Source organism: Chiloscyllium plagiosum, chromosome 43 (genome assembly GCF_004010195.1).
Source record: "Chiloscyllium plagiosum isolate BGI_BamShark_2017 chromosome 43, ASM401019v2, whole genome shotgun sequence".
Lineage (NCBI taxonomy): Eukaryota > Metazoa > Chordata > Chondrichthyes > Orectolobiformes > Hemiscylliidae > Chiloscyllium > Chiloscyllium plagiosum.
The window spans coordinates 7,326,765-7,352,823 of NC_057752.1; the positions used below are offsets into that span (position 1 = coordinate 7,326,765).

General features: G+C 39.9%; 1 protein-coding gene across 2 annotated transcripts; it reads right to left on the bottom strand.

The window, feature by feature from the left end:
- Positions 1-5,912: 5,912 nt before the first annotated feature.
- On the bottom strand, positions 5,913-19,683 carry dnajc22 (DnaJ (Hsp40) homolog, subfamily C, member 22). 2 transcript variants are annotated; one of them, XM_043681898.1, is made up of 4 exons: positions 19,515-19,584; positions 11,757-11,935; positions 9,586-10,616; positions 5,913-6,773 (listed from the first exon to the last, which is right to left on the bottom strand). In XM_043681898.1, exons 3-4 carry the CDS (start codon positions 10,426-10,428, stop codon positions 6,594-6,596), a joined length of 1,023 nt encoding a protein of 340 aa, XP_043537833.1. In that variant the 5' UTR covers positions 10,429-10,616; positions 11,757-11,935; positions 19,515-19,584; the 3' UTR covers positions 5,913-6,593. The 2 variants fall into 2 exon arrangements, with proteins under 2 accessions (XP_043537833.1, XP_043537832.1); XM_043681897.1 differs by lacking the exon at positions 11,757-11,935 and having other exon boundaries at positions 19,515-19,683.
- Between the last annotated feature and the right edge of the window lie 6,376 nt (positions 19,684-26,059).

The following is a 26,059-nucleotide window of genomic DNA, read 5'->3' on the forward strand; positions in this document are numbered from 1 at the left end:
AAAGGACCCCAAATCAGTGAGGATATCAGATTTCTACCTGTTTTTTATATTTTTCTACATATGTGATCTACTTGCATAGTATTTCATTTGCTATATCGTAATGAAAAGCATGAAATGACTGGTTTCCCTTGGGTAGCTGATACTGTCTTTTGAAAGATGGAACAGAGTTTGTGGTAAAAACTGAAAACAATACTCCTGATCTTCCTAATGTTTTATTGAGGCATTTTGTTCTCACTCAGGACTGGATGTTGGACAGGATTCAGTCAGGATAGATGCAGTGAAGGGTTTAAGTAAGCTGGCGGTGAGGTCAAACTGGGTGTCATTAATGTACTTCTGGGACTGGCTGTTGCATTTTTCGATGATATGACCGAGGTGCAGTGTGTGTTGATAGGAGGGGACCCAGCATATGTACTTGGAACACTCCAGAGATATTGGTGCAGGAGTGGTGAGAAAACTCCTTTCAGGAAATTCTCTGATTATGACTGGATAGGTAATTATGCAGTGAGGTGAGGGCAGTCCCATTCAGATAACTGGCAGAAAAGAGATATTGGAGGAAAATGGTGTGGCCACTTGTGTCAAAAATTGAAGACAGGCCAAGGAATGTGAAAAGGGAGACAGCCTGATTGGAAATGCTCAAGCATGGAGCTGCAGGAACAATGCAAGGTTGGGAAGGTATTAGTTTAGTTGGAGTTGGTGAATTTGCGAATAATTTGAGAACATTTTAACTTCTAGTACTTTGAATTACCTGAAAGAAAATGTCACAGAGGCTTACTTGATGTCAATTTCTAGACAAGTCTCCTATTTTATTCTATTTGCAGTCTGTTCGCAGAGAACCGCTGTAATATTTGTCATCTAATGTGTGATTGAAATACATGGAAAAGATGGACAACCGTTATGTCACAAGCACTTTGAGACTTTTTTTACATTGACCTTTGTTTACATAGCACCTTTCACAACCCCAGGAAGTCCCAAAGTACTTCACAGCTAATGAAGTACTTTTTCAAATGTGTTCAATGTAACTTTAAGAGGTGTATTTTGTCCTGTTTATTTTATAAAGAAAGGTTGAGTCAGAGGTTGAGACAAATGATGAGGACAGTGATGGAGAGCAATCCCATCATAGCCAAAGGCCAGGTGAGGAACTGTTTAAATATGTCTTAATTATTGCTAAATTTCAACAAGAAGGCTGTAGAAACCTTTTTCATTTCATTTGAGAAAGTGGCTAAATAAATGAAATGGTCGGTGACCATGTGGTATTGTTGATCCCAATGAAGATACTAGGTAGAGCTAGTGAGGCATTTGCATTGCTCATAGAGGAGGTATCTGTGGAGTATGATGAGGTGAAAAAAGCCATCTTAAGTGCGTATGAGCTCGTGCCATAAGCCTCCAGACAATGTTTTAGGAACCTAAGGAGGGAACCTGGTCAAATGTACATAGAGTTTGGAAGGATTTTGATACTTTAATAAGGGCATTGAAAACAGACCTAACATATGACATCTTAGAGAGATGATTATTGTGGAGGAGTTCAAAAATTCACTTCCTGAAGTAGTGAGAACTCATGTGGAAGAGCAGAGATTTAAGACTGCTAGATTAGCAGCGGAAATGGCAGATGATTATGAGTTGGTTCATTGAGGAAAAGAGAAATCGTCAGGTGGTAAGGGAAAAAGAGATTTCATTGAAAATAGTAAAGATAATTTACCACAGGGTAAAAAAGAAACCTAAGAGGGGAAGAGAAGTAAAGAAACTCAGGTGTTTTCACTGCAATAAAGTAGACCATATGAAGTTGCAGTGTTGGTGGTTTAGAAAAAGCACTGGGAAGACGGATGTGGGAAAACAGTATAAGCAGCGAGTTTTGTTGAAGTAGTAAAGAAAGCACAGATGAAGCTAAAACTGCGAAAAAATATACAATCTATCTTGTCAGGGGTTGGTTGAGAGGTAAGTAGTGAGAACTCATGTGGAAGAGCAGAGATTTAAGACTGCTAGATTAGCAGCGGAAATGGCAGATGATTATGAGTTGGTTCATTGAGGAAAAGAGAAATCGTCAGGTGGTAAGGGAAAAAGATTTCATTGAAAATAGTATTGCCAGAAAAAGTGATAATATGTGGAATTCATGGCGAAAAGCACAGTGTTCCATTAAATAAAATAAGAGTCCGATGAATAGTGGTGAAGTGGTGGTAGGAATAATAGAGAAATTCTCAGTTCCAGAAATACAGTTTATTCTTGGTAATGACATAGCTGGATCACCGGTGCAGTGATGCCTTCTGTGGTTGATAAGCTAGTGGAAAATCAAGCAACTGAGATGTTACAGGAAGTATATCCTGAGACTCTTCCTGACTGTGTGGTAATACAGTCACAAAGCCACAAGCAGAAACAAGAGGAGAAATCAAAGAATAAAGACAAGGAAGTTGAAGTTCAATTATCAGAGGCTATGTTTGATCAAATGGTTGAGAAAAACACAATAACAGGTGGAGGACAATGTGGATATTTTTAGTTCAGAGAAATTAACTGAATTACAACAGGAAGATGAAAAACTAAAGCAGTTGTATCAAAACGTATACACAGAAGAAGAATCTGAGTGTATCCCAGAATGTTACTTAAAAATAATGTCTTTATGAGGAAATAAAGACCATTACATGTTCAGGTGATGAGAAAGGGGCAGAAGTTCATTAAGTTGTGTTACAGGTGGGTTATAGAAAGGAGATGTTGCGCGTAGCATATGAGTAACCAGTAGGATTTCATTTGGAAGTAAGGAAAACTCAAACCAAAATGCAAAAACATTTTTATTGGGCTGGACTGCATAAAAATGTGGTTGAAATTTTCCAGTCATGTCAGGTAATTGGAAAACCTTAGGCAGTGATAAAACCAGCACACTTAATACCCATTCCCGCATTTGAGGAGCCTTTTACGAGACTAATAATTGTTTGTGTAGGACCCCTACCTAAAACATAAAGTGGGAATCAGTATTTGTTAACCATAATGGATGTGTTCACTAGATTTCCAGAAGCTATTCCATTACATAGTATCATGGCGAAAAGGATTGCAGTAGAGTTCCTCATTTCATTATTAGACATGTACTACCCAGAGAAATACAGTTGGATCAAGGGTCAAATTTTACATCAAAGTTATCCAGGGAAGTTATGGATAGCTTAGAAATTAAACTATTCAAATCTATTGCATACATTCCAGAACGGTGGCATCAAACTTTAAAGACATGGGGTAGCATGGTGGCTCAGTGACCCAGGTTCAATTCTAGCCTCAGGCGACTGTCTATGTGGAGTTACACATTCTCACTGTGTCTGTGTGGATTAGCCATGGGAAATGCAGGGTTCCAGGGATGGGGTGGATCAGAGTAGGATGATCTTCAGAGAGGCAGTATGGTCTTGATGGGCCAAATGGCTTGCTTCCACAGTGTATGGATTCTATGTTGAGGGCTTATAGTCAAGACCATGCAGAGGATTGAGATAAAGGAATTCCGTATGCATGTTTTGCAGTGAGGGATGCACCGAATGAATCAACTAAATTCAGTTCATCTGAATTAGTTTTTGGGATTGACGTGAGAGAACAATTGAAATTAATTAAGGAGAAATTGATAAGTCAGAGTTCAGAGACCATACATTTGGACTATGTGTCAGGTTTTAGAGAATGATAGAATAGATCAGGTGAGTTGACTAGACAATATCTGAAAGTTGCACTGCATGTGATGAAACAGGAAGCAGATAAAAAATCAAATATTTGTAATTTTGCTCGTGGAGATAAAATGTTAGTGTTACTCCCATTGGCAGGTGAACCTTAAAAGGCAAGGGCCTTTAGTGGACCTTATCAAATCAAAAGGAAATTAAGAGAGGTGAATTATTTTACAAGAACATCATCTGGAAAGAAATACGAGAGTGTGTCATGTGAATATGCTCAAAAGGTATCTTGATAGGGAAGGAACCCAAAAAGAGAATGCGTTACTAGTTATAACACAGAGTGAAGAACCAAGTTCAGATGATTCTGAATTAGACATCCCTCTAATTATATTGGACAATGGGGAAGTGCTCAAAAATTGGAATAAATTACTGAGTTACCTTCCAGAGGAAAGTTGAAATGACTTGAAAGTGTTTTTACATCACATAGGAAGGTATGTGGTAATATACTAGGGAGTACTAATCTGCATGATGTAGATCAAGGAAATGTGGTTCCAAGTAAGCAACATCCTTGTGGACCTAACCCTATAAAGTTGGCACATGTTCAAAAAGGGATTGAAAGCATGGTCAAAGGCAATATAATCGAAGTGAATTGCAGCGAATGGAGTTCACCTACAGTAATAGTGCCAAAAACCAGAGGGTACCCAACGATTATGTGTGGACTATCATGAAGTCATTGCAGTTGCAAAATCTGAATCATATCCTCTTCCACATTTGGAAGTATTGAGAAGGTGGACAAGCAACTTGTATTTCAAAGTTGAACTTACTCAGTGATGCTGGCAGGTACCTTTCTCCGAAAGAGCGAAGAAAATTTTGGCTTTCATGATGCCGAATGGACCACACCAGTTTAAAGTTATGTAATTTGGTATGAAAACTGCACCAGCTACATTTCAAAGTCTAATCAATAAAGTGATTTCGGGATTACTCAATTGTTTGGTGTACATCGACAATCTGGTGATTTTTAGTCACAAATGGAGGGAACATTTGGAGCATCTATTGGAATTGTTTGATCGACTTTGGGAGGCAGGCTTGGTGATCAACCTGGCTAAGAATGAGTTTGCAGAACTCCAAGTCACGTCCTGGATCATGTCATTGGACATGGACAAATGGCCCCACAGGATGTGAAAACAATGGTCATTGGGAAGCTTCCCATACCATCAACGAATTGGGGAGTACTACAATCACTGGGACTGAGTAGTTTTTATTGGAAGTTCATACAGAATTTTGGCAGTGTGTTTGCTCCAGACTGACTTATTGAAGGAGTGCATAAAATTTCAGTGGACAGAGGAATGTCAGAAGGCAGCCTGAAAACTGTGTTAACTACTGCCCCAGTGTTAGCCACACCTAATTATGCAAAGCCATTCAAAGTGGCTATCAATGCGAGTGATGTGGGTGTTGGTGCTGTACTCTTACAAGAAGATGACAGGAAGATAGAAAGACCTATTTAATATTTTTCCAGAAAATGTAATTATCACCAACAGAAATATTCCACAACTGAGATGGAGACCTCGAGTTTAGTGTTGGCGTTGCAAGGTTTCAACATTCTATTGCCAGTAATGTGTCTGAAACTATTGTATATACTGATCATAACCCCTTAAAGTTTTTGGAAAAATTTAAGGATAAAAATATTTAGATGGAGCTTATTATTGCAGCCAGTCAATTTGAAAATTCTACACTGGGTAGGACGAATTAACATAATTGCCAATGTATTGCCATGACTTTGATCAAAGAAGACAGAGGCGTTTGGTGGTGGACTGTAGTATTTGTTTGCATGCTTAAAGTCAATATAATGTATTTGTATTGGAGTGTTTTATTACTGTAAGGCTAAAGGTTTTTGAAAATGAAGCCATCTTCGTATATTTATTGTTCTTTTTTTAAAGCAGGGAGATGTGATGATACTGTGGCTTTAAGAGTTGTACCTTGTCCTGTTTTTTTCTTATGAAGAAAGGTTGAGGCAGAAGTGTGTTTTGCTTAAAATCAAGTAATTTGACCAATCAAATTACACCTGGAATGCAATGCCTTGCACTTACCTTTAAAATAAAAAAATGTTTAGACTCCAGGCTATTATCTTAATATATTTTTTGAGGGGATTTGGTCTGGTCCACAACATCAATGTTGTCATTTAGGAAATGCAGCAGCTAATTTGCAAACATTAGATTCCTACAAGCAGCAATGTGTAATGATGGAAACATCTATTTTAATGATGTTGTTTGTGGGACTAATCTTAGTAAGGATACCTAGGTTAGCTCCTCAGCTCTTCTTCAAAATAATGCCATAGAATCTTACAACCGCCTGAGAGAGCAGATGGTAAGTTGGTTTACCATCTCATCTGAAAGACAACATCTCCAATAGAGCTACAACTGAGACAGTAAGACAGCATAAATATGTCATTCTTGTATTAATGGGACCCTAAACAAATCACCTCACAATTTAAAATTTCACTGTAGATAAACTATAATAAAAAAGGAATTTAAAAGATTTAAAAATGTTATTAAAATGTATTATTTCCTGTGTTCAGTTCTTCAGTTCAGTCCTGCCTACTGCTTACCTTCAGAATTGGTCCTGGCTTCAAAGCAGAAGTTCCTGTCAGGCTGATATTAATTGACAAGGCGAATCTCCTGTTTGGGAGAGGAAATATCTTGGCTTGCCAACCTAATAGTGACTAGTAGGTGAACTAACTCTGGGAACTATAAGAACCTTGCATAATAACATTCATCTAAGTATCTTGATTTAAATTGCATGCAACCTCCAAAGGAACTGTAATATAGATGACATAAAAGCACGACAGGTAACAATAACTAATTAAAAAAATAGAAAATTCAGGGTGCACGATTTTAGCAAACTTATACCACATTGGCAACAAGTTTTAAAACCAATTTGCACTGATACTTTGTGAATGTTGGTGCAGCTTTAATATGTCTCTCCTTGCTTGTTTTTTGCAAGTACTTCGTATGCCGCTTGGATCTCAATGAATTGTCGCTCTGCTTCAACTAAATTGTGTCTGTTGTGGTCAGGGTGCCAGCGTTTCACCAACTCTCTATAACTTCTGTTGATCTCTTCCAAAGTTGCTTCCTCATGTAATCCCAACACCTGAAATTTTTTAAAAATTACAGATATTAATTTATAAATATGTAGTTCAGCAAGGCATGTATGCAGTCTAAGTAATGCAATTGCTTACTTAGAATCATATATAACCAGGGAGGAGCGGATCTATCCAGGATCAGAAAAATGGTGCCACATATATTTTGTATGGCCTTTTCTGAACTTCAACAAGAAGATATTAGATTTTTCATCGAGGAACACATTTGGGAAAGGGAAAGGAAAATTCTTTTGAAAAAAAATCAAAAATGGGAGAATCATTGTGCTGTGATTGTGTTTTCTGAAAATTCATCTTTTTAAGGTAGTGTTTAAGATAGTGCAGGGGAAAATATACACTTCTACATTCTACAATAAACTAGGATCCCTCCCTTTATTGCAAAGAAGCAAAACGTCTGAACTGAACCATCACAAAGTGTGCTACAGTTGGCAGACACTAAATATTGTAGTCAGAATTTCTTGGACTGAGAATATTTTCTGCTGTCAAGAACCTTTATGAGTTCCAACCCCATTTGAATGAGAAGTGTGCCTTACAGTTCAATCTCCCAGAATGTGGCCAATTAAGAAAACACCTTTAGGATCAACATCCAATTAGGGACAGTAGCTGACCTGAGAAGACAGAAGATCAAAATAGCACTTCCTGTCGTGAGGGTGGCTAGCAATCTTCTGTCTGTGCAGTGAGAATGCTGCTGATGGGAATGCAACAGGAATGAGAGAGTGCAATAGAAATGCAATTAGGATGATGGGAGCAATTGCCATTGCATCAACGATGAGTCTCTAGGCGCTTCTCACAATGGCAAGCCTCTGCCGGTGGGAAATACCATTCATGTCATTCTTAGACTTGGAAACTTAGAAAATCTTGAACTATCACACCACTCTGACTTCCCACCATGCAATTCAGAGAAAACTTTCTCCTATTTCAAAAAAAAATCAGATGGATTTTTAATTTTGTGAAAAGCCATCAATGTAAAACAATATTTTAAATAATCTTTAATACAAGTTGTAAAGGGATTGTTAACAATCAGAAAAACGGAATTAAGACTTAATAACTCTCCTTCTATAAGTAATACATTTCCTATTAATACCAGCATTTAGCCCTCACTGTCAGTCGTGAACACTATTAATTAATTCATTGGTCCCATAGACAAAGAAAGACAGATTTTGTAGTGCAGTGGAGCACAATGCATTAAAGTATGAAGGCATATAATTGATTTCCCTTTGTGATGATGCTGCCCCTTTAACAAGGTTATGTTGTCCTTGGGTTTTTTCAAGATGGGGTCGTAAAGACAGAGGTTCTGATATGTCTGGAAATGGCTACTTGAAAACAACGGTAGCGGAGTGGCCAGTTCTCCCAGTTCAGGATTTTTTTTCTAGTTTGATTTTGTTTTTGCAGGCAGTCGGAAAACTGCTAGCAGCAGAGAAGCTGCTACAGTGAAGCAAAGTTCCATGGTTGAACAGATATTTCTTGTCTGATCCCTCTCTGAAACCTCCCCTGCCTGTAAGAACCTGTGTTTGAATTTACCTTTTGCCAAGGGGTGTGTTTATGGGATGTTGCAGGTATTGGAACAGCTTTGTTAAGTTGTGATAGAGTCGGTTGCGTTTTCAAATAGTTAAGTTATTCTGAATTCAGTTTTCTTTTGTTTGTGTTTCAACAGTAGTGTTTAAATAAATTCTGTTTTGTTCAAAGCTGAGTGGTTTGACCAGCTGCATCACACATGGAATATTCACTTTCCATCTGCCTTTAAAATAAGAAGTAGTTAGGGTCTGGGCTACCTTCTTAAAACATTTTGAGGGGGTCTGGCCCGGTCCATGACACCTTGAAACAAATGCCTGAAATCTAAAAACAAGCCCTCTGCTAAAACTACTTAAAATGGACACTGTGACAATTAATAACTGCAACCCTACCCTCATAGCACTCACACTCGCCTAGCTTTATTGCCAAGAAACTCCATTCACTTCCCATTGTCATTAAGAAGGATTGAAGACCAATAAAAACATTCCATCATATTTCTTCTTCTTCCCCACATCCCATTCCTGTACAAGCCTCACTGAAAAGAACATTGACCCTGATATGTTGCATTCTCCTCCCACTAAGAAGAAAAGCATCCCTTACGCATTGCCCTCACCCCTTTGCCATTCCCTCATTTTACTAGATCTCCACCTTTTCATATACCCCTGCACTATCCACTCATTTGCTTTATGCATGCTCCTCTGACTTCTTAAATATTCAATTTATGTATAGTTGTGAATAATCCCCTCTGCAATAAGGATTTGCAGGACTGACTGCATTCAAGATAACCAGATAAATAGGTCTGCCTGTGGCCTAACAGATGGTTTTCAAAAGGACTACTATAAGCCATAACCAACTGAATGAGGAGCAGAGAGCTACTCCTAACTGCCTGTATGATGCTGCCACCCACCACTTCCACAGGAACCCCAGATTCTCACTGCTGCTCAGTACCTCCAAAAATGAAGCTGGTTTGTGTCCTTCCCAATCCCCGCCTCTATTCACTACCATACTATCTAATTATCACTATCCACCTGACTAGATTGCATTTTTCACCCTCCACTCCTTAAGGTCTCCTTAAACTATTTACCTGATGGCTGTTTCTGGCTTTACAGGAACTTAAAACCCATCTCCACAATAATGAAGTTCAAAGCCCTGTATCACATACAGTTCAGACCTATCCATTCAGCTGTGCTGGGATGTCTAGATTGGAAGTGAGAGGGGGAAGAAAGAATAGATAGGAATGTTGAAGTGTATACTGTGATATGGATCAAATAGAATTCTGTGTTCAAAAATTACCTCATATGCCAACCTTTTTCTTTCGGTCTGTATGGCAGAGATGGATGCAAATAGCTTTTCCCACTCCGAATTGTATCCATAACTTAATCCTATTCCACCAGTAAACAGCTTCCACGTATGGTATGGGAGGAGGAATGCAGATTCAAGAAGATCACTAAGCATTGGGAATATTCGGACTGAATCTAGAATAAGGCTGATGGTGTCTGTGATGTATAAAACTGTAACTGTAGTATTGTGCAACACGCAGTAAGAAATTGGCATTGTGAAAGCCAGCCAAGCTAGACCTAGTCTATAGAGTCGGACGCTCAGGTTGTCTTCTGTGTGACTTGGAGTCTTATAATGACGGTGTTGCATCGAGGTAATACTGGCAACAATACTAATTGGTACTGTTGCAATGGGTCTTCCGTAGAATATAGGAGACGTAATGAATGAAGCTATCATTGTTGTCTTTACGTTGGAGGTTTCTTCGCCAACACTGGCTACAAGGTGAACACCCAGTGTTATTGCAAGTGGCAACGCCATGATGTAGAAGCCATTTAATGATGATAGACTTACAAGAGCAATAAAACCAAAATAAACTCCAACTGCAATTTGACCAATGACACGGACAATGCTCATTGGTGGTTGTAGATATCTTAATTTTTTGACCTTATTGTGGTAAATGTTTGCATTTTGCACATACTTCGGCAGTTGCCAGATTTCCCTAATCCATCCGACTCCAAATCCACCAAATGTCACCATCCATAGTAAGGCATGACTGTCTCTTCCAAGGTAGATGTGATGGAGACCAAAAAGTCCACCGCATGACCAAAGGACGTAAGTGATCAGCAGACTCTTTGCCATTTACAAGACCAAAATGAGATACCAGCAATTACTGTTATTGAGACTCACTGATTTCTATGGATTAGGGATTTGCTGTTGCAGTTACTATTTAAGTTAAAAAATCAGATGATTTGATAGATCAGCCCAGTCTCATGGTTTGGGTTCATGTTTGGAGCATGTCATTAACCTATATGTTCATTTTATATGATCTGCAGAAAGACAAAATTAGTAAAAATTAGAATTTACCAATCAATTTATGATCAGATCTATGTACAAGCATTACAGATATGAGGAAATTCTTGACCATGCCCAGATATATATAACTTGTCACCGAAGATTTTGTTTTGACCAGACACCTGTGGAACGCATCACAATGATGTAGAGTTTTCAGATCAAACTATTGAACAATCCACATAGACTTTTTATGCACTCAGGGTGAAGTATCGTGTATTTCAGCTGGCATAGACACGATGAGCCATCATTTTCTGTGCCATAATTATTCTACATTCTGTATATACTCTAAATATCAGAAAAGGAGGAACATGCATCGAGGTGGGCCGGAATCTTATACAGCCTTGAGCAATGTATGCTATGGTGGGATTTGTGACAGAATTGCACAAGAAGTCTGGTGAGGTCAATCTCAGTGCTGTGACCAACTCACTGCAAGGTAAGTTTCCTGCTAGATGTTGCCAATTAAGGAGATTATAGCCTTTTAAACACCTTATTAATGTGAAACTCACCTAATTAATATTTTGCTTCTTATCTTACCAAATGCACTGAACAAGCTAGACAGCAAGAAATCTTGACATGGAACTCAGGATGTGTACTTGGACACTTCAACTCACTGCTGGCTGTGAGGAGTCTCCATGCTTCTCAGCATTAGAGAGCATCTCAGTGCACAGTCCATAAGCACCAGCAAAACACACCTCACAATCATCAAAGTACATCTCCAATCCATTTCCAGGGCACATTTAAGGGTGCATTGGCAACTAGCATTGAAAGCCTCATGTATTGATATTTTACATGCAGGGACAGGTATCCAGCTCACGCATTGGAACCAGGCTGCATCTCAGGGCTGTTCACTTTGCACTTCCCTGTCTTGTCTCGCCTTCCATGCCATGCAGCATCATGTTTGCTTGTGCATTGGAGGTTGCCTCAGCCAGAATGAAAGGCTATCAGTACTGCTGTATTAACATGCTCTTCTACACAGTTGCACAGACACATTTGTTTGTCATTACGGGTCTGTTCAGGGTTGAGGGCGGGGTATCATCTTTATGAACGGCAGGCGTTAATCTAACACTGACAGCAAGCGCCAGCTGCCTGCATTTAAGCACTGTACGTTTACTCACCCAAATGGCCATTTTGGACAGTAGGTGGGGGCTAGTCCTCAGTTCAGTGAGTGAGGGGCTGCTGTCTATCAGAGCATTCTCAGAACCATCAGTCACGGACACAGTCTGCACATGAGTCTGGGGATTTGGCCACAGCCAGTTGTCTGCTTGGGCCTTTCAAGAGCCAGGGATCTGTGCATCTACAGTGTGGAGAATAAGCAACGATCAGTCCTGTGGGGCCAGCACGAGCAGTCAGAGGAATCCAGTATCGTCAGTCAGAGTGCTGCAAAGTCAGGTCTGATCAGTCATGCCTAAGGGCTGTTCATTGAAGTTCCTCAGAGGTTTTGGGTGAACACGGGCCTCAGAGTCTGTCCCTTGATCTTTTAGGAAGTTATAAGGAGAGCCTCTAGGGGCAGCAGAGGGATGATTGCCAAAAGTGGAGGGGGTAAAAGCAGAGGATTTTGTAGAGGTAGATGGTGACAGGAGAAAACATAGCGTTTATGTGGATGGTAGGCAGAACAGGGGATTGGAGAACATGATAGGCAACAGGAGGAGGGATTATTGGCAAGGACCACCATATTGGCCTCCACAGGAGGAGCAGGGTGGCATCATTAAACTGAAATGTCAGGCTCAGTGGGGTAGGGAGGATAGTTGGAGGTGAAGTTCAATGAGTTGGGTTTCCACATTGGGGAGGAGAGGTGGGGAGGAAATGGGTGGAATTGGGCTGTCAGGGTAGTGTGAGGTAAAAGGAGACATGGGTGTTCTCAGCGAGTGATATGTTGGGAGATATCTGACAACTGGGTGAAGTCTGGTGCTCACGGTGGGCACTGCAAGCTATCTTCCCTGCCATCATTTGCCATTCTCTAGTTGCGAAATGCAACTGCAAACTGGCTGGGACAATGCCCACGGTATGGAATCAGTGTTATTTTGATGGGGAAAGAGCAGGATTCCTGTTTGCTAGATGCTAGGACACTGAAGGACAAAGACAGAGAGCAAATGGCATACGTTTAGGGTGAGAGGGGAAAGATATAAAAGAGACCTGAGGGGCAACTTTTTCACTCAGAGGGTGGTACGTGTATGGAATGAGCTGCCAGAAGTGGTGGAGGCTGGTACAATTGCAGCATTTAAAAGGCATTTGGATGGGTGTATGAATAGGAATGGTTTGGAGGGATATGGGCCGGGTGCTGGTAGGTGGGGCTCGATTGGGTAGAGATATCTGGTCGGCATGGACGAGTTGGACCGAAGGGTCTGTTTCCGTGCTGTCCATCTCTATGACTCTATGACTCTAAGTGTTTGGAAACTACAGCTAACTTTTATTTGCAATCATTTCATCATCCATTTGCAATGCGTATGGAGTGAATGTGCTTAGGGTTCAAATGTTAGTCAATGGGGATTTACGCTGTTCCATTGCTCATGGCAAATCCAACATCGACATCTCATTAATGCTGAAGTTAGCCGTAAACACTTAAAAAAAGAGGAAAATGCTGGTCAAAGATGGACCATTAATTGTGCAACTTCCAAGGCTGCTGCGGAGGTGGAAACCATAATCTGCCATGTAAGTTTAACAATGGTCTGGACTGAATGCAATGAGAAATGAATGATTAATGTCGGTTTGGGATAACAAGGGGTCTGAGTGCAACAGGCACTCCCTTTTTTATTTAATGCGTTAGTCACTTAGCCAAGGCAGCACCTTCACCAAGTTGTTGCTGATGCTGAGCCTAAACTGAATGAACAATGGAGACATGACTCTCGTTACTGGGGTGCTGCATGACTCACTGTATGAATGACAGGGTGCAGCCCTCATTTGCAGAGTATGTCACCACTGACTCTTCTGAGACCTAAGACTTTGCCTTATGTTCCCACTGTCAGTCATTTCCAACAGGAGTCTTGTCTTCATCCATTGGTGGGACGTTGGTTGCTGTGGCTGCCTTCCTAAGATGGTGAAGGCACTGCGGAAGGGTGAGGGCTTCAAGGTCAGGAACAGGAGTAGCGTAGCAGGTCAGGCAGCATCCAAGGAGGAGGAGAATCGACGTTTTGGGCATGAGCGAAACGTCGATTCTCCTGCTCCTTGGATGCTGCCTGACCTGCTGCGCTTTTCCAGCAACACATTTTCAGCTCTGATCTCCAGCATCTGCAGTCCTCACTTTCTCCAGAAACAGGAGTAGGCCACCACAAAGGAAGAGGAGTCCCCTGCTCAGGGAGAGGTCACAGTCAGAAGGCCCCTTGGGACTCATGGGTCTGCAGGAAGAGCAGGGCTTTTTCAGCTCTGACTCCATTTCCAGGGCATGACCAAGGTATAGTGTCTTGGGACATTATGATGGAATATTGCTCGATGCGCGAGTGAGAGGCCATCTTTTCTCAGTAGCTGCAAAGGCAACAGCCACTTTGAACTGCTGTGCAACTGGCACCTTCCAGGGAGTGATGAATACCCTGAGTGTGATCTCTCACATCTGAACAAGATCACACTATTCATTTCATTTCCTGACGACAAGGTCAGTGCTACAGCCTGGACAGTAGGATTCAGGGACAATGTAGTAGATACTGACGAACCGAGAGGATGAGAGCAGTCTTCCAAGGATGAGGACCTTTGGAGAAAAGGAAACTGAATTTGTGCATGACAGACCTCAGCTGCACTGTGTGCTACAGTCCAGACAGGACCTGATCAATGTCTGCTTCCAGTCAATGAGAGCTGGGTGCAGTAGACCATTATGGAATGTAAAACTACTGTTGGTCAAGATGCCAGCATTTGGTTTGCATCATTTTATTTGTGTTCTGTTATGGTGGCTGCAAATTAAAGCTTGTGTTTGAAATTCTCCTATTGCTTATGAAGTCTGTGTACTGAACAATGAGAAGGCATGGATCTACAGCAGGTATTGGGGACAGAGTAGTGATGTCCTAGAGAAGATGTTTAGATAAGATATCATGAAGGACAGGCAAACCTTATGCCTTGGTGGTTAAACAGTGACTAGAGTGAGAGGATGGGGTTGTACATGTGAGGGAGTGTTATTCATGCCAGTTATATACCCGAAGTATTGTGGCTTTGTAGGTGCCATTACATTGCTGGCAAGGGGTAACACCAGATTGCCAACAGTTGTGTGGATGCACAGCAGCCTCTCAAATATAGCACATGGGCACAAGAGATGCTGGTCTCTACTAATGACCTTACAGTAAAAGAAAAGTGGCCTTCGGTAGCAGTGATCATAATGTTTGAATTTTTCATTCACTTTATGGGAGAGAAGAGTGGATTGGACACCAGTGTTTTCAATTTAACTAACAATTATGAGCATACGAAGATGGAACTGGCTAAAGTGAATTTGGAAACTTGATTAAGGGATAGGTCAGTAGGAATACAGTGGCAGACATTTAAGGGGATATTTCAGAATACTCAGTGAAAAAGAAAGATCATAAGAGAAGGACACATGGTTAAGTGAGGAAGTTAAAGGCTGTATTAAACCGAAAGGAAAACATATAACTCTGCAAAGGCAAGTGGCAAGTCAGAAGCAAAAACAGAAATTGCTGGAGTAGGTCTGGTAGCATCTGCGGAGTGAAAGCAAAGTCAAAGTTTCAGGTCCATTGATCCTTCTTTAGTTCTGCTGATGTTCAGATTTCTTGCATCCACAGTTCTTTTTGTTTGGCAAGTCAGAAGATTGGACATAATATAAGGAACAGCAAATGATGACTGAAAGATTAATAAGGAAGAGGCAATTGGAGTATGCAAGAAAGCTAGCTAGAAATGTAAAAAAGTCAAGAGTTTATACAGGTATTTAAGTAGTAAGTAAATTGAGTTTTTGGTCCATGAGAGAGAGTGGGTCTGGGGAATTAATCATGAAAAATAGGGAAATGGAAGATGAATTAAACAAATTTTCTATTTGTCTTCACAGTAGAGGATACAAATAAAATCCCAGAAACAATTGTGAATCAGAATAGGAAAAGGAATGAGGAACTGAAAAACAGTTCCCACTACTAAGAGGGCACTGAAAAAACTTGAAATAAAATATGACAAGTCCCTACGTCCTAATTGACTTCATCTTAAAAAGTGTTAAAAGAAGTGACTGCTTCAGGTTGCCAACTTTTCTCTGTTTCCTGCCCATTAGCCAATTCTCTATCCATGCCAATACACTACCTCCAACACATGGGTTGTTACCTTATGACTTAACTTTTTGTGACACACCTTGTTGAGCGCCTTCTGGAAGTCCAAATACAACACATTTACTGGCTCCATTCTATCCACTCTGGATAAGACTTCCTTGTAAATCTCTAATAAGTCAGACATGATTTCCCTTACATGAAGGCATGCTGACTCTGCTTGAAGATTGCTAATCACCTGATTTTTCTGCAGAATCCAAGGACTTTTGGAAAATTACAACCAATGTATCACTATCTCTGTAGTTACTTATTTTAGGAACCGTGGATGCAAGCCATCAAGATCAAGTGACTTCTGCTTTTAGCCCCATCAGTTTGTCCAATACTACTTCTTTAGTGATGGTGGTGGCACTTAGTTCCTCTCATGCATTCTGTAGTATTAATGGGCTGATTGAAGTATATTCCATCATCAAGACTGATGCAAAATATCTATATAACTCAACAGACATTGCCTTGTTACGCGTAACTATCTCCCCAGATTCAATTTTCTAAGGAGCCTATGTTTACTTAGATCTCTCTCTTTTTATATATTTAAATAGCTCTTATTGTCAGTTTTTATATTCCTTGCCAGTTTGCCCTTGCAGTTTATTTTCTCTCCCATCTTTTTTGTCCTTCTTTGCTGAATTCTGAATTTATCCCAGTCTTCAGGGCCATCACTGACTTTGTTCCTCCTTATATGTTTTTTCTTTCACCTTTATACGCTCCTTAACCTCCTTGGTTAGCCATGATTGGTTTCTCTTTAGAATTCTCCTCCTTACTGGGATGTAATTTTGCAGAGATTCATGAATTACTTTCTCAAATATCTGTCACTGTTTGCTTACTGGCATTCCTGCTAATCTGTCTGCCCAGTCCACTTTAGCTAACTCTCTCCTCATTTCATTGTAATTCCCTTTACGTTAAACACAGTTGTTTCCAACCCAATTTTCTCAAAACTGAATATTCAATTTTATCATATTATGATCACTACTTTCTAGGGAATCTTTTATTTGGTGGTCATTTATTAAACTTGCTTCATTACGCACTACCAGATGCACCATAGCCTGATCTCTGGTTAGTTCCATGAGGAGACTGCTGCCTCACAGCGCCAGGGACCCAGGGGTCGATTCCAGCCTTGAATGACTGTGTGTGAAGTTTGCACGTTCTCCCAGTATCTGTGTGGGTTTCTGCCAGATGCTCCAGTTTCCTCCCACAGTCCAAAGCTGAGAAGAGTGTTGGATTGGCAATGCTAAATTGCCCCATATTATCCAGGGATGTGCAGGTTAGGTGAATTAGCCATAGTAAATATGGGATTATGAGGGTAGGGTGGGGGTCTGGGTCTGGGTGGGATGGTCTTTGGATGGTTGGTACAAACTTAATGGGCTAAATGGTCTCTTTCTGCACCGAAGGGATTCTATGATTCTGTGACATGTTGCTATACGAAATTATCCCTAATAGTCTATGAATGTGTTGTCGTAGCTGCCTTTTCCAGTATTCAGAAAAGAGGATTGGTTGGCTAATAGGAAGCAGATTGTGGGTTCAAACAGATCATTTTCAGTTTGGCAGGATGTTGAGTAAAGTTCCACAAGGATCAGTTTTGGAGTCTCAGTTATTTGCAAGTTATATCAATGGCAAGTGGTGAGACTGAAAGTATAGTTAATAAATTTGTTGACAATACAAAAGGCAGGTAGGAAAGTAAGTTTGAAGATGACAGAGTCTGCAAATGTTACATATAGATGAAGCGAGTGAGAAGATTTTGGCAGATGGATTATGATGTGGAAAAATGAACTTGTCCATTAGCAGGAAGAATAGAAAAGAGCATATTATTTAAAATGAAGAAAGATTGCTTAACTCAGAAACCTAATTACAGAACTCAGAAGAGGTTAGTATGCAAGTATAGCAAGTGATTAGGAATGCAAATGGATGCAGTTATTTATTACAAGGGGAATTGAATATAAAATTGGGGACGTTTTGCTACAGTTGTATACAGCATTGAAGAGGTCACGTCTGGAATACTGTGTACAGTTGTGACTTCCTTATTTAAGAATAGACATAAAATGCCTTAGAAGCCATTTAGAGAAGATTCACTTGACTGATGGCTGAATGGGTGGTTATCTTATGAGGAAAGGTGTGTTCATTGAAGTTTGGAAGAATCTGCGGTGATCTTACTGAAGCACAAAAGACTCTGAGGGGACCTGACAGGTGGATACCGAAACAATGTTTCCATTTTTGGGAGGGATGAGAACTAGGGGACACATTGGAAAGAAAATCCCTTATTTTTGAAAAGATAAAGGTGAGGAAGGTTTGTTTTTAAAGTCTCAGAAGATCATACATCTTTCCTAGAGGACAGTGGAGGCAGGTTCATTGAATATATTCAAGGCAGAGGTAGACAAATTCTTGATTAACAAAGGAATCTGTGATCATCAACGTCAGTGAGAATGTGGAGTTGAGGCCACAATTCGATTAGCCATTATATTATTGAAGAATGGAGAAGGCTGGAGGCGCTGAATGGGCTATTCCTGCTCCTAATTAGAAACCCTACAGTGTGGAAGCAGACCCTTCGGCCCAACAAGTCCACACCGACCCTCTGAAAAGTATCCCACCCAAACCTATTCCTCTACCCTATTACTCTACATTTACCCCTGACTAATGCAAATAACCTACACATCCCTGCACACTATGGGCAATTTAGCATGGCCAATTCACCTAACTTGCACATGCACATGTTCTGTGTCCAGGGGTATTGCTGAAATTCAACTGGTTAAAATCATCAGGTTGCCAGCACAAACCATTGGTAAGATCCCTGCTACTTTTCCAGATAAGCCTGATTATCTCAGGGTTGTTGCTTGCATGGTTATCTGAAACTTAAAGGATCTGCCCCCATAGTGATGAGTAAACACCTCCATTGTTAATCATCAACCATTCTCCAGAGTACTATGGACCCTCTTGGCTAGGTGTCAAGTTACTGATTTTGCCATAAGACTTTTGGCTTGGTTTTGATCTTTGACTCTGAAGATATTTTGCTTATATAATCCATTTGAAGAAAATTAGTATTCACTACTGCCAACTATGAGTTTGATCCTTCATTAGACGGTTGGCAGGTTCACAGAGCACCTCATAAGCAATAGTGAGCATATAGCAACCATAAAATGTGAGTACATTGCCACTATCCTGATCAGTGTGCACTCACACCATACTCCTACCAGTTAAAGTAATAATGGAACTGGCCCCTCAGAATGTCAATTAAAATTAAGTTTTCTTATTGCTGCAACATATTACACAGCGGAACAAGATTCTATTGCATTCATGCTGCTGCTTACGGATTTCTCTGGTTTGCAGTTTCCAATAGCAGTGTTTATCTAAAACTGGAACTTACCTCTACAGTAACAATGCTGTGCTTGCTGAATATTATCTGGATTCCTATTTAGCAGCATACTAGCTTTGAACAGTAGATTCCTGTCTGATTTGCCTCAGGAGCTTATGAAAAGTTGGGTCAAAATTTAAAAGGGATAAATTTACCTTTTTCAAGCATGTCGTGTTTCATTTACACGAAGGTGAAAAATTTAAGAACTTACTTGATAGGAAGTCTCAAGATACCAAAAGTAGGAAAGTGGAGAAACAGAAATCTTTGAACTAAAAAGTATATGAGCAAATGCTTACCAGTCAAAGAAGCGTAGTTTCTGGTTAGGTTCAGAGGACTTTTGACCACTGAAGACTAACCCTGTGTTGACTCAGCAGTTCATTATTGCGCAAAAATCGCAATACATTCCAAAGTAGCTTTTTACAACAGCTGACTTATGTTCACTAACTGTGTTGAATATTAACTCCAGAAGGTGAATGAAAATAACAAATCTTAAATGACAATACAAATCAATGTGAGCGTTAAACCCAATTAGAGGATATTATGTTACACTGGTAATATCCCTATCACTGGGCTAGATGGTCCAGGTCCAAAGTCCCACATGCCTCAGTGTTGTGTCATAAAATGTCTGAACATATTGATTGAAAATAATTTAAAACAAATTGGAAAAGTAAGTCAGTCCAGAAATAATCTTTGAAGTGATTTCCCAGAGGAAAATAGTTTAAAAAAACAACAGTAATACTTGTAAATGTACTGGTCATGCTGGTCTTCCACTTTGAAGTATACGAGATGGGCCAGACCACTTTGCGTTATTCACAAGTTTGCTGGTATTTTTCTGGAATCAGTTTTAAAGAAATAGCATTTTGAGTACAAATTGTTAGTACAGGATCAAAACTACTCTATTCAAATATTAAGTAAATTTGGCACGTTTATTCAATGTTAGAAGATGAGCAGTAAATCAGTCTTCCTGAATGGCAAATTTCTGAAGTTTGGCCTAATGCACTTTAGAATGCATATGCTGATTTCAGCTCTAGTTGGGTTGTTACACATGTAAAATTTAAGATAATCTTCATTTAGATAAATGCTATTATACATAGTATATGTGTTGGCTTGCAGTAGTTACATGACCCCACCTCTGTTGTATGGGCATTTGTGTATAGTCACTTGTAGCCTTTACATAGACAGCACTTGACATATGTGAGAGAGTAACGCAGGTAAAATTTATTGATGTTCAGCATGGTAAGTGAGCCAGCTACTGTGTAAAAGATAGAAAGGAATGTGTGGATTTTCAGAACTGTAAGAATGTGCACCACTGGAAGAAAAAAAAGGATTGTAGGTTTGAATTGTTGGGTGAGTCAAATGGCTATGAATTTCCCACAGAAAAGAGCTAAACTCCAGAAAAAGGCAAGGGTGATTGTCATAAAATCATACAGCACGGAAACAGACCCTTCGGTCCAACCAGTCCATATTGAACATAATCCCAAATTAAACTAGTCCCACCTGCCTGCTCCTGGCCCATATCCTCCAAATCTTTCCTACTCATGTACTTGTTCAAGTGTCTTTTAAACGCAGTTGTGCCAGCATCCACCGCTTCCTCGGGAAATTCATTCCACATGTGTACCATCCTCTGTGTAAAAGATTTGCCCATGTCTTTTTAAAATCTCTCTCCTATCATCTTAAAAGTATGTCCCTTAGTCTTGAACGCCCCCATCCTAGGAAAAAGACACCATTAACCCTTTCAATACTCCTCATGATTTTGCAAATCTCTATAATAATATCATCTCTCAACCTCCTACAGTCCAGTGAAAAACATCCCAGAAAGGCCATATTTTACTGAATGTGGCATCAAGGATCACCAGCAAAACTGGAAGCAACAGTGTTGTGTATTTGTGCAAGTATAGTGGACTGTTACTTTAAGAGTCCAATCATGTGATAGAATGACATTATTGGTTGTTTTGAGTGGATAAACAGCTCTCTCTAACCTTGCTGCCTGTAGTGAGCATCTTCATAAAAAAACAGGAACATATGAGCAGGAATAGGCAATTCAACCACTTGAACCTGTTCTGCCATTCATTATGATCATGGCTGATCATAGAATTCAATGCCTCAAATTTTATCCTGCCCCCTTTAGCCACAAGAGCTATAATCTACCTCCTTGAAAATGAATAATATTTTGGCCTCAACCACTTTCTATCGTAGTGAATTTGTTTGGCCTCACCACTCGAGGTGAAGAAATGTCTCCTCATCTCATAAAAAGTTTGCCCCCTTTTGTTTAAACTATGACCCTTGTTTTGGACTCCCATATGAGCAGGAACATCCTTCCTACAGCCAACTTGTCTCGTCTTGTTAGAATTCTTTTGAACTCCAGCGAATTGAATCCTAACCAACTCAATTTCTCATATGTCAGTTCTGCCATCCCAAGTTCATCAATTTGATTCCTGTCCTGCTGTTGAAAACTGCAGTCACCTGGCCCTGCTTGGAATTTAAGAAAACTGGCAAAGGATGAAAATTGCTTGAAAGCAAATAAAATTCACCCCAGGTGAATAGCACAGATGCAGTTTGCCATGTGCTTCCCCTGAAGGATCACTGAGTACCAAGTACCCTACACACAGAGGGAAATATCTGAGCTAGGGCTAGGGGTATAGACTCAAAAAAACAGACAGAGCCTTAGGAAAACCTTGTTTTATATAGTTAAAAATCACAACAACAGGTTATAGTCCAACAGATTTATTTGGAAGTACAAGCTTTTGAATGCTGCTTCTTTGTTAGGTAGTGAGTGGGGCACGATCGTAGGACACAGAATTTATAGAAAACGATCATAGTGTCATACACTGATGCAATATATTGAACAAACCTAGATTGCTGTTAAGTCTTTCACCTTTTAGAATGGGCTGCAGGTTTCGACTCATTAATATGTAAATCTCAGAACTTCTTTCAAGTCATATTCCTGAGATAACTTCAACTTTTATTAAAAAAGGTGACATCTCAGCTCAGACAATGCATTAAAGGTGTGAGGTTAGAGTCTGTATGTATTCCAGTCTTGAGTCAGACTGGTTCATTTTTCAAAGTAGGAATTTATAAAATGTCACATGGATTATACAAAGTATTTACTGCCTGCAGATTGTATGCTTTTTGAACAAAATAGAATGTATCTGCAAATACAATTCTGCAAATGCAAATTCACGCAACAGACTGTGTGTGTTGGGGAGGAGGTTGAGGGCAGTGGGGGAAGGGTGTGTGTGTGTGTTTATGTGAGAGTGTGTGTGTATATGTGCTTGATAGAGTGATGTATATGCCTGTGCATGAGTGTGATGTATATGCCTGTGAGAGGGTGTGCACATGAGTGTGACTGTGGGGAGTTTGTGTGTGTGCCTGAGAGAGAACATGTGTATGAGAGAAGGTCTGTGTGAGTGTGTGAGTTGTGTGTGTGTGTGTGTGTGTGTGAGAGAGAGAGAGAATCTACTCAGATGAGAGATCTGCCGTTTTGTGAACTCTCATGCTCGAGATTAGTTGTTCAGCTTTCATGGCTGCTAGCTCCATCAAGACAAACACGAATGTCGACTCAAAACTGGCATCAGTGAGGATGAACAGGTCATGTAGCAGCAAAATGCTGATATAAAGAAGCTTTATATAGAAACTATGGCAAAAGAGGACACATTGTTTGAGGAAGAAACGTGAACAACGCGTGGCAAAAATACAAAAGCTGAAGAATAGAAAGAAAAATCTACATGGTAGAGAAAAAATGAGGACATGAGAAAAGCCAAGACACAGTCTGAAGAGGAGCTGTTATTAAACATACTGGCCATTGCTGGTGACATAACCAATACTGGATCATCCCATACTGAATGGTAAACCAGTAAGGATGGAAGTGAACACCAGAGCAGTAGTTTCAGTGATACCTGAAAAAGTGTGTATCAGAAACAGCTGAGTCACATGATGCTGCAACCCTCAATAATTGTACTAAGACCATTCATATGTGAAGTGGTTAAAGGGTTCATCGATATTCAATTATATGCATCAGTCTGAAGATTTGTCCTTACATATTGTCAAAAGAAAATTCCCACTTTTATTTGGAAGAATGTGGTGAAAATCAAACTGTTGAACTGACGTAAATTGCTTGTCAAATTCTGAGACTGATCTATCACATATTCTAAAGAAACATGCCATTGTTTTTCGTTGGAACTCTGGGAAGCATGGAATAAGATCTGTCAAATTGAAAATTAAGGAAGAGAATCAAGCAAAAGTTGCAAGGCTAGATCAGTGCCTTATACAAATCAGGCCAAAGGTCAAGGCAGAATTTGAGAGGCTGGTCAAGATGGGAGTCCTTGAACCTGTGATTTGGCCATGTTTATCATACTAATGAAAAGTAAAGATAGATCAGATATATCTATGGTGATTTCAGGGTCACTATTAATCTGGTACTGTGTGCTGAGCAGTATCCTTTGCCTTTAAATTGTTGGACTTATTTGTTAGATTAGCTGCAGATTGGCTTTTCAGTAAAGTTGATTTTAGTCCAGCCTATCTCCAGATAACTGTAGATCCTGAGTCACAGAAATACTTGACAATTTTAACACATTAAAAAAAAAGAACTATTCAAATACAAAAGACACCCTTTTGGAATCACATTTGCACCTGTGTTATTCCAACATGACATGAATTAGATTTGTAGTGGATTGGAAAGAGTCGAATATTACCTTGACAAAGTGTTAGTCACGGGGAGAAACAAAAATGAAAAAAGAGCATCTCCACAATTTTGGTGCTATTCTAGAGACTTGAAGATTATGGCCTAAGAGTAAAGAAAGAAATGTGAATTTTAAAAAAATCTTACATTGAATATTGAGGCCATCTTCAAAAGTAGGCCATAACCCGAGATACCAGCACCTGAAAATAAAACCAACTATGATAATTTTTGGGCTTGCTAAATTACTATGGCGGGTTGGTCCCAAATCTTGCAAACATTCAAGCTATCACTCAATTTATGCCAAAACGAGAAATAGAAATGAGAAGATCAATGTGAAACAACCTTTACACAAGCTAAAGAGGCTTATTTATGTCAGAAGTTCTGACTCATTTTGACTAGCATGTGATACATCACCATATGGAGTAGGAGCAGTCGTTTCTCACATATTACCCAATGTGGAAGAGAAGTCAATAGCTTTTGCTGCAAAAATCATTAAACAAAGCAGAAACAGATAGAGAAAGAAGCTCTCGGAGTCATTTTTGGCATCAGACAGTTCCACCAATAACTGTATGGCCAGGAATTTACCCTATTAACAGACCACAGACCATTGACCACAACATTTGGGCCTCATTACAGGGTTACCTTCTCTAGCATCAAGCCAAATGCAGAGGTGGGCATTGTTGCTATTAACCAATACATACAATTAAATATTTGCAATCAGACTTACTTGGCGATGCTGATGGGTAGTCGAGATTACCTTTGCTAAATGAATCGACTACAAACAGTCCTTATATACACATTTTCTACTTCAAACAAGTAGAGAATACTCCAGTAGTGACAGGACAAGTTAAGAAGTATACTGGAAATGATTAATTACTGTCAAAAGTGATAGACATGGTACTTTGTGGCAAGATCATAGGAATAACCCATATGGTCACATGGAAGCTAGAACTGTCCTTACCAGTGGGATGTCTCCTATTGCGGGTCATTATTCCACCACAGCTAATGAAGTGTGTGTTAAATCAGCTCCACAATAAGTCAGTGTGGCATTGTGAGAAGGAGATAACTAGGCTATTTTTGGTGGCCAGGACTCAATACTGAAATTGAGAAGACAGGAACACGTGCAGTGTGGGCAAGAGCTTACAACCTACTTCCATTAGCACCATTATGCCCATGGGAATGGTCAGAAATGTCACAGCAAAATAATTTGTATTAACTACACTGTACCTTTTGAAGGGTGAATGTTTCTCATAGTGGTTGATGCACATACGAAATGGTCCGAAGTTGCCATTAAGACGACATCATCTTCAGAGAAAACCATTGAAAAACAAGGGGAGATTTTTAAGAGGTTTGGTTATCCAGAATTGCTTGTTAGTATGACGATGCTGCTCGTTTAACAAGGTTATGCTGTCCTTGGTTTTTGTTTTCAGAGATGTCGTAAAAGCAGCAATTCCAAAAAGTCTGGCTTGGAGGGGTTTTAGGGCCAGTTTGACAGTAGCTACCAGATACTGCTTCAGGCAAAAGGCTTTCAAGTTTTTTCAAAAAACACTTGTACAATGTAAGGGTAGTAGCCAATTCTCCCAGCTCAGCTTTTCTCTGGTTTGATGTGGTTTTGGCAGTCTCGCTATTCACTGAAAGCAGGCAGACAGTTTTGAGGCTGCTGATCCAAGAAACAGCAACATGGAAGAAGGTATTCCATGCTGCCATCGCTCTGTCTCTCTCTCGTAAGATCCTGTACTTGATTATACCTTTTGTGCCAAGGGGTGTTTATATGGATTGTCGCAGGTATTGGGAACAGCATCATTAAATTGGTATAATCTGTTGGATTTTCGAATAAGTTAAATTATTCAGTGTTTTATTTTGTGTTTCATTCAGTAATCTTGTAAACAAATTCTGTTTTGTTTAAAACTAAGTGGTTTGACCAGCTGCATCACTCCTGGAATATCTGTGTTACACCTGCTTAAAACAACTAGCAAAGTTGGGGTCCAGAGTACTTGAAATAGTTTGAGGGGGTCTGGCCTGGTCCATAACAGATTGGGGGCTCTTTGTGGGATTTGTTCTGTAGTTCCAATTGGGATTAGGATTTTTGGACTTGAAGGCAGCAAGTGATAGGTGTTAGTGTCTTTTGTTCCAGGTGTTGAATTTGGTTGGTTTATACAGTGC

Coding starts and splice junctions, on each gene's coding strand:
- dnajc22 (XM_043681897.1), bottom strand. CDS start 10,428: ATGGCAAAGAGTCTGCTGATCACTTACGTCCTTTGGTCATGCGGTGGA. Junction 6,774..9,585: donor GAAAAAGGTTGGCATATGAG/GTAATTTTTGAA, acceptor AAAAAATTTCAG/GTGTTGGGATTACATGAGGA.